Raw genomic sequence first — 13,009 nt, forward strand, 5'->3', positions numbered from 1 at the left:
AGCAGACAGCAGCCCTACACAATGTACGAAACTGAGAAATTCAACATGCAGCATAAAGCTTCCAGTAATCTATAAATTACATGTTAACAGTGGCAAAGAGCACTAGGTAATAATGAGCAGAATATACAATAATAATTACACTAGGCTATGTGCATCCCTCTGGATAATATGGAAATATGTTTTATTGATTTAGCCTAACAGGATTCATCATTTGCTGCTCACTAGTGAGAAAAAGCTATCCAGCTCTGATAAAGTTGAAGAATAATACCATATGATCATAAAATAGTTTCACTGTACTGGTTTTAATGGACAGCGATGTCAGAGGACCAATTTAGCCAAGAAACCCTTTTAACCTGGCCATTTTAAACCACCACATTACTGTAAATAATACTTTCCCTCCTAATAAAGCATTTTTTGATGTGCCTTCTGATTTTAATGAGTGACATTCTACATATAACATGCATGGCATCATACTGAGTTTACATGCCCGCTCTTAATGCCTTTATAGCACAATTACTACAGAAGCATAGATACTGCTTTATATAAGTACAACATACGTATTATGTAAGCACAAATACAAAAGTAAAAAAACAGTGTTTATAACACTAAATCACACTGATATAAACAATTAAGTAAGTCTGGAATATACTAGCATTTAAATTTGAAGCTGTGAACACACCACATACAGTAAAGCAAACCATAATGCAGTCTGATCACATTTTGTGGGATCTATGCAATGTACTCTAGCTTAATTAGTAGCAGTGGGTGTCCTGACCTTGTACACATAGAGTTCGTGACTCTCATCTGATAGCGTAGTGCCATCTTCCCGCATTAATGGTGTGAAGGCAAAACCAAAGAGCTTCTTCTCCCCTTTATCTTTTGCTGCAGAAACAGGAAATGTCCAAACAGATTATCATGCCAGAAAACAATAAACAAACAATAAACAAACTTGAACATTTGATGCATAGAATCTCCAAGTGGTCCAGAATGTACAAGTGGTCCTGATAAAACGCCACGGCATTTACTCGAGCAGTGCCGAAACTCGAAGCGCAGGTGGGATCCGCGGAAGCGGTCGATGGGGATGGGGACCTTGATCACTTCGTTCCATCGAGGACTGTTGTTATGGTAGAGGACGAAAGAGTGGTACTCGCTGATATTTGGCTCCCCTGATCCCAGACTAATGCAGTCCTAGGGTGGACAGACATGAAAGCAGTAAAGGGATTTGTAAAATCCAAGCACCTCAATTAAAGTAAACGCCCAAAACATACCTTGAGAATCTCTCCGTCAGCGTACAGCACATATACGGTGACCTCGATGTTCTTCTGGACACTCTTCCCACCTCTTTCAAAGTCCCCTCGCTCCAGTGTGAGGTACAAATCATTACGGATGTCACCTAAAATGTTGACAAAAATCCACGTGATTGGGTGGATGCAAAGTCAAAAAGGCTGTTCGAGATACTCTGTCATATTATCAACAATGCAGCTTGGAGATCAGTGGAAGCCTTCACAAAATGGCATTTGATTCTTTCTTCTACAACACCTTTGTTAAACACATCATTGCACTGACACACGGTTGCCTGAAACAGCTGTCAATCTCACACGGCAGAGCAGATCTTTAGATCTATATCTGTAGCAGAGCAGAACTTTAGCTCATGGTGCAATCTGAAATTTCCAGACATTGTTAACACAGGCCATGGTAGGCCACCCATTTATTTCTATTCAGGCCTCTCCTGAAGCAATAGAATGGAGGAGAGTTATTAGTTAGAAGAACCTGATAGACTTCACTTCAGACAGAACAGTTCTTTTAAAGTATAGGACCATAAAACCAGCTGATATCAGCTTCATTTTTTACATTTTGATTTGTTATATGCCTACTCTAGAGGAAGCTAAAAAGAGGAAGCTAAAAAAAAAAATCCATTCAATCGTAACTGGGGGCAACACATTATACCTTTGTAAATACACCAAAACCAGAATCTATTCCAAGATAATGTGATCAGATTTTAAAAGGTTTCACAGCACATTATATGAAGTATACTAGTTTTACTGTTGACATAAATTCAAATTTTGCTCTTCTTCAATAGACCTCATCCACACAATTCATCTAAACATCTCATTAGCTTAAAACAAAATATAGCAGTTAACAACTAACGTAATATTGCCAGTGACTTTCCGCTGACATTCCTCTTCCAGGTGCTTTCCCACAGAGCAACAACATTCCGACATTCCTCTTCCTAACACACTCATTCCCACAGAGCAACCTTTTCTGTCACCTCTTCGTCTACCTGCCCTCTCTCTCTGTGTGTAAATATCATGCTAAACTGCCCCCCCCCCATTTCACCTGCTACGTCCTCTGCTATTGATCTCCTCCACACAGTTGACCCACCTACCCACGCTCTCAGTGAGTAATTACCAGCAGCTTGTTATATGGTGCAACAGTCTCTCCAGTGATCTCACAAACATTTGTTTTAGACTTTTAGCAAAAGAAGTAGCAATGGCAACTAATTTGGTACAGAACTTCAATATGACAGTGATGGAAAACTTTTTTTTCCCTGCAGCTTTTTTTTCTCCTGAAAAATAGTATTCCTTAATGCCACTGATTCTGAAGTAAAATCTAAAGACAGTTTGTCTGAAGTAAAATCTAAAGACAGTTTGCCTTCGAACAAAATAGCAAAATGCGTCTGTATAAATGAGACATCTCTCTCTCTCTTTCTCTCTCGCTCTCTCTCTCTCTCTCTCTCTCTCTCTCTCTCTCTATATATATATATATATATATATATATATATATAGAGAGAGAGAGAGAGAGAGAGAGAGAAAATATTGAAACTATTGTTTCTACTTCTATAGCAATAATACCTTTACTGAAAGCGGAAGATGACTCTCTTGCTCTCTCACTATATATATATTTTATATATATATATAGTATATATATATAGTGAGAGAGCGAGAGTCATCTTCCCCTTTCAGTAAAGGTATTATTGTTATAGAAGTAGAAACAATAGTTTCTATTTTCACATGTCTCTGTTAAGCAAAGAGCATTTTTATCACAAATTGACGATTCATCTGCATCTTCAAAAACAAGCTACGGAACTCTGTATCTGAACATCTTCAAAGCACTTTTCAACAAAATGTAGCCTCCCACACTGCTGCTTCGGTTGCAAACAAAATGTCAGTCACAACTGTAAGGCCTACGTAAAACAGCAAAAACACTAGCTGTTCGCACACTAAAGATCGTTCTGCCAGACGATTTCCTGGTGTTTTGTCTAAAATGTACAGCACCCAGTCAAATGAGTGGTTCACATTTCAGATGATAATTTCAAACATAAAAGAAAACAGCACTTCAAAACCACTTACAAGCGCACATTCAGAGAGGCAAGTGGAAAGAGTCTGGATCAACAATGAAAAGGAAGGAAGCCTGACCACAGCACCTTTAAGAATCACTGGCCTGAGACAGGTGGCAAACAGCGACGGGCTGAATAAGCCTCCATCCACATGTCTGCTCCACTGACAGTATCCCACCATCCCAGGCCCCAATAAAAATGTTATCTGGCACCAGCAGACTGATTTCTCGCGTGTGACGGTGTTTCATTGGACTGCGCCCTGTTTAGAGCATCTCTCTAATGGTTTACAGAGCAGTGCATCACACTCCCCTCTCCACTGGCTTAGGGCAATCCAGGTACATCAAAATCCATACAAAGATCTCTATTCAGAGAACTCAGCAACATGGTCTGTTCTGCCAAAAAGGTCCAGATGCTTCCAACAGCTTGCAAAAACACCTAGCATGATGGAAATGTGCAAATTCAGCACAAATTATCAGATACTAAAACACGTTTAGACCAGAATACAAGAAAGGAAGGGACCAAACCCAGGCTTTTATATTCCAGTCAACTGCTGTTAACTCAAAACATCTGACATCCAACATCAGAACTTCAAACAACAATAAACAATAAAATAATTCATATCCAGTGCTGTACAAAACTCTCAGGTACCAGTGTCTATTGGCAAATATAACACATAAATAAATACTAAGAAATAAATGCAAACAAACTTTAGTACAATGAATAAATTACAATTTTTGTGTATTTTTGAATGGCAAATACAGGTAGATGTTGAATCCTGCTTGGTACAGACATACAGTTCTTCCTGTCAAACCTACCATTCTGCCCACTGGGCTGATAGTTTGGTCTGTCTCTCCTACATTTATCCTGTCAGAGATACAGTTCTTACTGAGAGACAGAGGTCTGCCTGTAAGGACTACATTCTGCCTGTAAGGCCTACAGCACTGCCTATTCTCCTATCCTTCCCATAGGGTAGCTGTAACATGTGGAATGCCCCAGGGATCAGTTCTAGGTCCTTTTTTATTCAATCTATATATGGTCCCATTCTACAACAAAACAAAATTTTCCAATTCTACACCAAAATCAAATTTCCGATCACAGTTATGCAGAGGATATGTAGATATACCTGGATTTGACAGGGAGAAATGCCTGTACCTAGCATGATTCAACGTCTATCTTTTCCTATCCATGTATGACACCCATATGATATACATATTATACTGGCCATTCACTCTGCAATTTAATGTGGAATTTGCTGTTAGCTGGCAAAGTGTCTTTGTCCTTTAGCTACTTCTTTTTGCAAAATCAGCATTCAGAAATAAATATTTCCTGAGCTACATTCTAATAATACAAACAGAAAGCCTGTTAGGTCAAATCAACATTCATAACAGCCCGATTGCAAAATCCTCCTTTTTTGGTGCATTCTAATATTGTTTGACACAAGATGCTCTCAGTCTGAAAACAGGATCCCAATTTGGGACCACAAGTCAGCTATGTGCCGTTTTCCATCTTGAAAAGTAGGGAAGTCAATGCTGCGAATTGCAATAACATTATAACGGGTTCCCCTAGGTTTTTTTGTTTAATAGATTCTCTGCCTCTCTTAGTATTGCATACCTAACTACTGCATGGAGCCAAGAGCTCTTTGGCCCTTATCGACTTATTGGCATTTGAAAATGCTGAATTTAAAGAACCAGGCCCTTGGGTGGCTCAGTATGTGGGGATGATAAACCCGTCTCTTCAGCTGTTATGAAGGCCATGTCAAATTCAAAGACCATCTCAAGAACATGGGCACCAAGCAGAATACTGATCAGTACTGGGTTTTCCAAAAGCACTGTAAATCATCCCTGTAAAAGATCATCTATAAATGGTACAGCGTATGTTAAACTAAACACACACTACTCTCTCTCATTTATGATGATCTTAACACTATGTGATTTTGGGGTCCAGGACAAGCTCACTTGTCACAGATCCACTCCAACTGGGCGTGACTCTCCCCGGTTGCCACCAGCAAGTGCAGGTGGGCGGGACATCCTTGCATGAAACAGCCCATGGCCACATGGGGTCAGGAGGACTTTCACACTGGTGATTTGTGACAGGGTGTGTGGCAGGGTGTGCTGTGAATCTGAAAGGAATGAGTCAGAGCTCAGAGAGTACGCGACTGTAGAAATAACATCCCCGTTATAAATAGCATGGGAGCACTTTCCCCCTAGATGCCTGCTGAGGCACAAGGATGGCACCCTGTTTTTAACAGGGCTTCTCTGTTGGTCCGTCTACATCTAACGCAGTTGGAGATCTGAGGTAATTCACATTCACACTGTTTCTCGCACCTTTTATAGTAATGATAGTGACATGAGTGCATTGCTTTTGCAATTTATTCAGTCTGCCTAGTCTCCAATTTACATAAACAGATAAGCATAACATGCCTGAGACGTTACTCATTTTCATCATATTGTTTATAATGAACTTAAGTCAGAATGCACTTACTACTGTGTTTGGCATTCACTGATTACCATCTCTTTGCTACTGAGTCATTGTGTATTAATCACAGGTGAAGCACAAACCCAAAATGAGATCTTTACTCAATGACCAAAAGAAAAACAAAAGAACCAAGCCACTGTAACAGCAGCCTTGAAATGGCCTCAAACCAAGAGGCAGATGACGGACACTACAGACGACACTACAGACGAGGACACTACAGTCTAATACAAAGAACTTAACTGAGTGACAGTGAGAATTATATCCACACAGGTTAAATGATCACAGGTGAGCTGTGTTAATAATCAGAGTAAGGCTTGAATGACGGAGGCATGTCTGAGACATAATGGCAGTTGGGGGGCCCAAGGGCTCTTGGGGATTTGAGTCTTGAGTGTGGTTTGGACCGATGGGGGAGTATTGGCTGGCTGCGGGCCTATTCCTATGGTAATGTGGTATGAAAGCTATAAAGGAATAATAATAATACCACAGGTATACAGTCAGCTCAACCGTAATCCCATATCCATTACTGAGCACTGTCTCTCAGGCATTAAAGTATCTAATTTCCTCTGTACTTCCTGAAACACTACAAAAAACTCAGTTGCCGCATTCTCAACTGGAGAAAAACACTATCTGCCTTTCTGTGCAGTTAACGGACACTTCTACGGCTTTCATTTAGGTCAAACTGTAAGCAGGCTGCTAACAAGCTCACCTGGCATGATGACATCAGGGAAGCCCAGCTTGCGGGTAATGGCGACAGTACGATTGAAGACCATGGGATTCTCCCGGCGGATCTGCTCCATCTCTCCTCTGAGCAGCTGCAGCGAAATGATCAGGCCTGTCCAGTCAGACAGAAAACGGTGGACAGGTAGACAAAAAAATGTAGAGGAGTGAGGTTAAGGCCATGCTCGGCTATGGGCATGCTGCAGTTTATAGCACAAACATTTTAAACACTTATTAGAGATTTCTAAACCTTTATGCAGCTCTCTTGCACAACCTGCACGACTATAAAACTGGCCATAGTAAAAAAACAAAAATGTGATATACCTGCATGTCAGCGTATATCATGTTAAGCGTATATCAATTCTTCTTCTATCTATAACACCTGAAAGTCCTAAGATATAACCTGACACATGAATCCACATTCTTTTCATAGGTTATAAAATACTTTTTAAATGTTCAAACTGTGAAATGCAGGCATCCATTGTTCTACTCCAGGAACGCTTCTTTTGTGAGCATCCTTGGTGTTAGATTAAAGCATCACCTCTTTATGAGACACCCAAAAAGTTCCTGAAACCTGAAGATGGAGTTTGTCTCCAAAGGGGGACGTGGGGAGCATTTCATTTACAAAGCACATTCTCATTCCGCTTCCTAGCCAAGCACTGCTTTCAATCATTTAAAACCCCCAAGTGCTCAAGGTAATCTAACTGCAGGCCTTTAAGGTTTAATGCATTCTGCATAGTTCCCAGTAGAGAACTCTGAGCAACCTCCTGTTCAGGAACTCTCCCGTAGTGCTGAGACAAAGCTTGGTTTCAAGTCCACAGAGACCGATTCGAGCCCACAGATCACCAGCTATACAAGAGCGCAGAATAATTAGAATTGCGTACAGTTGAAAGTGAGTTTGCCTCATCTGATTGTATGGGTGAATTTGTTGATTAGTTATTTGCATTCCTTAATGAGCATGCTTGTGTTTAAAGTTGCAGTGAATGCATCCTTTTATCATATTGAGGAATTTCTTCTTTTTTTATTTTCAAGTAACAGAGGGCAATATCACATTTACAAATGCCAGATTCCCATTTTATCACTAGGCATTTAATGAAAGGTAACAATTTGTTTTCAAGGAACAGTTCAAACTAACAATACTAATGTGGCTGCTGAATGAACATCTGTACTTATGATTAGCATAATTAGTTTCCATGCATTGTTAGCCAAGCTTAGTTAACTGTCCCAGCAAAATAGCTAAGCACTTAAAATTGTTCTTGTATCCATATTATTCTAGAACATTTGACTTTTCTCCTTTTCTCCTTTTAAACTGATTTTATAAATGAGAATGCACATATTATTGTTTTTGTTGTTGTTAATGGTGACAAGACTTGGGAGAATGTATCTTCCTATGGGGTCTCATTCTGGGAAAAGGCTGTATAATTTTCACTCCTAAATTATACAACTGAAGGAGGTGATGACATCCTGTGTCAATGCTAGTTCTGATGGCCTTACTCCCTTGGTCTGGCAGAGTACCCAAGGAGAAAAAAACACTTGAGCAATCAGTGTATGTTCTTTGAGTTGAAAAGATTCCACATTCTTAAGGAGACGATTTGAGGATGATGACATTCTGTTGTAACACTTCCAATTTCTTTCTCTGGCCCATTGCAGTTTGGGAGCCAGACAGGGGCAACTGCATGGTGGCAGGGTGAATTCTTCAACTGAGGCATCTATCAGTCTTCTGCAAATACCTGCCAATACCTTATACAGTTGCCCCTCAAAGGCAACACTGAACGAGAAGCAGCAACCTTAACTCATGCCAGGGAAAAGACATAGTGGGGTCACTTACAGGAATCTTCCACTGTCAATTCAACAATCGAGGATAGCACTATATAGCACTTTATAACACTTTAACAATTATGTCATAACCTATTGAAATGCTCCAAGATATGCAAATTAATAATGCTAATATATTGTCAGTTTTTGCATGTCCATGAAAAGTTGACAAAAGTCATCAATGACCTATCCTCCGCAAAGAAGCTGGGGACATAAGTGAACTAGATTTTTTTTTTACATTTACAGCATTTGGCTGAAACTTTTGTCCACAGCAACTTAAGGAATAAGTGCCTTGCTCAGGGGCTCAACAGCAGCAACTTGGCAGTGGTGGGATTTGAACTGGCAACCTTCTGATTACTAGTCAAGTACCTTTACCATTGAGCTAGAAAGCAGAAGACAAACCATAGTTGGTGCTGGGAGCCGTGTACTTGGTGCTGGGCTTGCGGATGATATTCTCGTGAATCTGGTGCCACTCGTTCTCATTGTTGCATCTACATAGGATGAGAAGAATGAAAGGAGAGATCCATTATAGGGAGAAAAATGGCAGTGGAGTTGATGTGGAGCAAGAGGGTGGAAAACCACCATAGCGACTGAGTTTATTCTGAGCCAGTTTTAGAATTATAATGGACTGTGCACTCAACCTTGGTGCTCACAGAAGTAGCGAAAAGCACAGTCGTTCAAATAGAGACTGTCTACTGCAGGTAGGCCTTCCCTTATAATAATAGAGCTATTCTCATAAGATTAATGGGAAATAACATGTTTCAATACTGTGCAGGTGTTAAACAAAATGAAAATGGGGTCTTGGACATTTAAACATTTGAGACAGCCTCCAATTTGATTCACTGATAAACATATGTATGGTTTCATATGTGGGTCTTTTCTATGGCTTAATATCATATCTTTTGTGCTTTCTTGAGGTTACAATGGTTGTATCTACAGCATAAAACCTCTAATTGGTATCAAGACCTAAGGAACTTGAAAACATGAGTTGAAAACACAGTGCTTCACACAGGGTTCCTATGCTTTCAATACAAATGCTTTCAAACGAAATGTCAATGAAGCCCACTGCAACTTAGCATGAGTTCTCACATTATGTAGCTCATGAACAGAAAACACTTAGTTGAACCAAACTGAACTAAAGAAAACTGAAAACTATGAACTAAAGAAAACTGTTCAAGGGGAACCAAATAGACAAAACATTCACCAACTTTTTTTTTTCCACAGTGACGGGAAATTAGCACATTCCATGGTAAAAGCAGAGTGGCGAGACACTTGCATATAATCACATGATGCCGCAGTGTTAGTACGTGCTGGCTGCCATAGGCTTTTGGAAGTCTGTCCCACTCTGGCTCTAGGCGGTGGAGTTTCTCTGATGGCTGACAGAGCGTTGCGCTAAGGTCGACCTCGCGGCTTGGCACTGAGGAGGTGCCGGGCTCTGGAGGGCCCGGGGAGCGGATGGAAGGGAGCGTGCTAGCCATGGGCCAGGGCCTTGTGAGGTCCCCCCTCCCGCTGAGTCCATCTGGCGGGGACATCCACATGGCTGATCCACTCTCTCACAGAGTACTTGGTGGCGGACAAGGTCTGTCACTCGCTATTGCACACCCATTTAACACACAAACAGAGCGAGGCACATTGAAAGTGCCATAGCCGCACCAAATGCTGGAACCGTCACTGTCTTTCTGTCACCATGACTATCCATTTTTCTGTAGTGGTGGCTAAAGGAAATGTAACGTATGAATTACATACCTCATTTGCATCTTGTTGATAATGGCAAGAAGTAGAATTTGAATAAAACAATATATCTCTACATTACTGTCTATCAAATGAGGTTTCAAATATGAAACATGAAGAATGGCAGCCGTATTACAATACACAGCTGGCTTACTAGACCACTGGAGTGGAAAATGCTGCCTTTTTAAAGGGAGTTGAAGGTTCATCAAGCAGGAAGCTGTGTACACCTTCCACCACTAGGTGTCCTTGAATAATATTCTCACATCCCTGTAACTATTCCTCCATCTCTCTCTCATTCAATCTCTTTTATACCTGCACTTCAATATATACTCCATTATACAATGATGCTACACATACTTTGGTGATGCCAATGTATAATGCATGGCAATGAGTCTTTTGTAATTTAGTTATTCTTGTGCAAGTATTACACATCCTAGGTGAATGTGCTACTTAGATGCCATGCAAAATGTCATAAGTCCCTCTGTAAGGATGCTTCCTTACAGAGGGACTCTGTACTCCTGGGAATCTCCCTGCCCGCCTCTATGTCTCTAATTTCAGCACGACTCCTCATCACTGTGACCTCACAGATCTGCCACAGCAATTAGGAAGTGCGCCAAGTACACACTGGGCGAGGGGTTTACCCATGCTCTCCAGCATGTCACAGAGTGCACGGGAGTGCCCAATACTCACACTCGCAGTCACGCGCTTCCAAACAGCCCAGAACAGCTTCACAGTTCATCTTTGTCTTCACACTTAAATTGGGCCACTTCACCAGTTCTAGTCCTTATAAAGGTTTAAGAGGTTTTGGTGGGGCTTCACGGAGTTGAAAGAAGGTTGGATTGAGGCATGGAGCGTGCACATTTCTCAAAAATAATCACGCCTGCTAACGGGGATGGAGCCTGAAAATTACTCCCTGGCTAACCTACTTTAATCCAAGAAGATGCAACCCTAAAAGTTCTAAACATAGGCCATAACAATTTTATTGAGCCGTTTGTGGTATACAGTAACTTTGCTGACATAATTAAGCACCAGACTCAATGACATCATAAACCCTACCAGAGGTATTTCAAAGTGAATCCACCAGCACTGGAACATCTAGCATTAGAATCAAACCCAATTATTTATTTATTTTTTTGTGCTGGGTACAAAATGTTGGTGCACCTCTAAGTTTGATGCTTTACATTGTCAAATACTTATATTATATCCAAACTCTTTCAAGAGTGAAGAGGAAAATAGCTGGTGGGAAATCTCTCTCTCTCTCTCTCTCTCTCTCTCTCTCTCTCTCTCTCTCTCTCTCTCTCTCTTTTTTTTCTGTCCACAATCACAGAAATGTCAGCTCACGGCTCCATGCCACAATTACCTGTTAGTGTGACTGTTGGGGTATCACAAGGAAGTGTTGCAGGTTACATCTGACTCCCCACCACCATCCCACCCTGTCTCCATCATATTTATTCTCCCTTTACTCAGTTCCCAAGGCAACATCATAGTTGGATTTCTCTGCTTTGCTGAGCTCAAAGGCAATGAAAGACTGTGATGTCGAACACACGTTCAGTCAGGTGGGTCTGAAAGCTTCAACATGACTTTCTGCACTTTCTACACTACAGGGAATATAGACTCTTTGTGTTCTAGTGAGTGTTCAGAACACGAACACCAGACAACACCCTGAGTGTTCAAGAACACAGATACCACCCTGCGTTCTAATGTTTTTTCAGCAAATAGACATCCTGTGTTCTAGTGAGTGTTCAGAAAACAGACATCACCCTGTGTTTAGTCAGTGTTCAACAGATAGACACCTTGTGTTATAGTGATTGTTCAGAAGACAGACACCACCCTGTGTTCTAGTGAGTGTTCAGAAAACAGACATCACCCTGTGTTCTAGAAACTGCTCAGAATATAGTAACCCGGTATTATCAGGTACTAGTAGTTACAAATAGCAAAATAAAATGCACATGATCACACAGTCTGGGCCTCAGGAGGTTAAACCAGCAGTGCTCAAAGTCATTTTCCTGCCCTAATGCATGGCCTTCACACCGAAACTGTGCTGCAAACATAAACCTCTGCTCTACAGGATACTGTCAAAACAACATACCACTGAAATTCTCCATTTAGTCAGTATACAGTCAAACAAAACATGCCCCGCAGCTGCAGAAACGAAAATTTTGCCATTATGTTAGCCTCCAGTTGTCAGCATATGAAAAGCGTGTGGGCCCTCTGTATGAGGGCTTAAAACAAAAGAGTTTGCCTTATATAAAAACCCATTTTTTAAAAAATGAAGGAAACTAACCTGAACAAAGATCCATTTCTGAGCTCCCTCAGTCTGTCAGTGCTAGCTCATTTCCACACATGCAGGTGAGTGTCAGTCATCAATCATTAATGGGCCAGCATAGCATAAGATCAGCGTTCGTGCGGCAAATTAACAGTAACAGCGCGATTACGCAGCCCACCACTCACGTGTAAACCTTGAGCACGAAGTCCTTCTCTTCCTTGAGCTCGGCGATGGTCTGCAGCACATCGCTCATGGCCAGCGCAGCACAGCCGTAGGGCCGTCGGTAGTGCACCTGGGGAGGCCCCTTCTTCGAGTCATTCAACAGCATCCTCCCTGCGGACAGGAGAGCCACATGATCGAATAAGCTCTGAGCGACCTCAGCAACAGGGCGGGGGGTGGGGTGGGGTGTTAAAACCTTTCTGAGTAGAACATTAGTCTGAAATCAGGTATATGATTTTGCATAATAAAGCATGTCTGAGTTTCTGCACTCTGGGCAGGGATAACTGAAAAGCAAACTGCAATCGAATCTTTTTGCTTAGCTCTCTTTGTTAATAATGTTCAGTGCTCAGGTTAATTTGAATTAGTAATTTATGGCAGGATACAGAGCAACATGCATATTTTTGCTTTTAAATGAATTGCTTAAAATAATGACAACATTGTATCAAAGC

At 41.2% G+C, this 13,009-nt stretch overlaps 1 protein-coding gene across 4 annotated transcripts in view; it reads right to left on the minus strand.

The window, feature by feature from the left end:
• dock3 (dedicator of cytokinesis 3) overlaps positions 1–13,009 on the minus strand; it is a 157,251-nt gene that overhangs the window by 35,388 nt on the left and 108,854 nt on the right. For all 4 annotated transcript variants that reach the window (XR_014119320.1, XM_081705151.1, XM_081705152.1 and 1 more), the window contains exons 12-17: positions 12,527–12,674; positions 8,747–8,835; positions 6,519–6,644; positions 1,269–1,393; positions 1,026–1,188; positions 776–882 (exon numbers count right to left, since the gene is read on the minus strand). Coding sequence is in view for 3 of the 4 variants with exons in the window: in XM_081705151.1 (XP_081561277.1) it covers positions 776–882; positions 1,026–1,188; positions 1,269–1,393; positions 6,519–6,644; positions 8,747–8,835; positions 12,527–12,674 (758 nt within the window). In the remaining variant the exon portion in view is untranslated. The remainder of the gene's footprint in view (positions 1–775; positions 883–1,025; positions 1,189–1,268; positions 1,394–6,518; positions 6,645–8,746; positions 8,836–12,526; positions 12,675–13,009) is intronic.

This window comes from Electrophorus electricus, chromosome 22 (genome assembly GCF_041902795.1).
Source record: "Electrophorus electricus isolate QZ-2024a chromosome 22, ASM4190279v1, whole genome shotgun sequence".
Classification (NCBI taxonomy): domain Eukaryota; kingdom Metazoa; phylum Chordata; class Actinopteri; order Gymnotiformes; family Gymnotidae; genus Electrophorus; species Electrophorus electricus.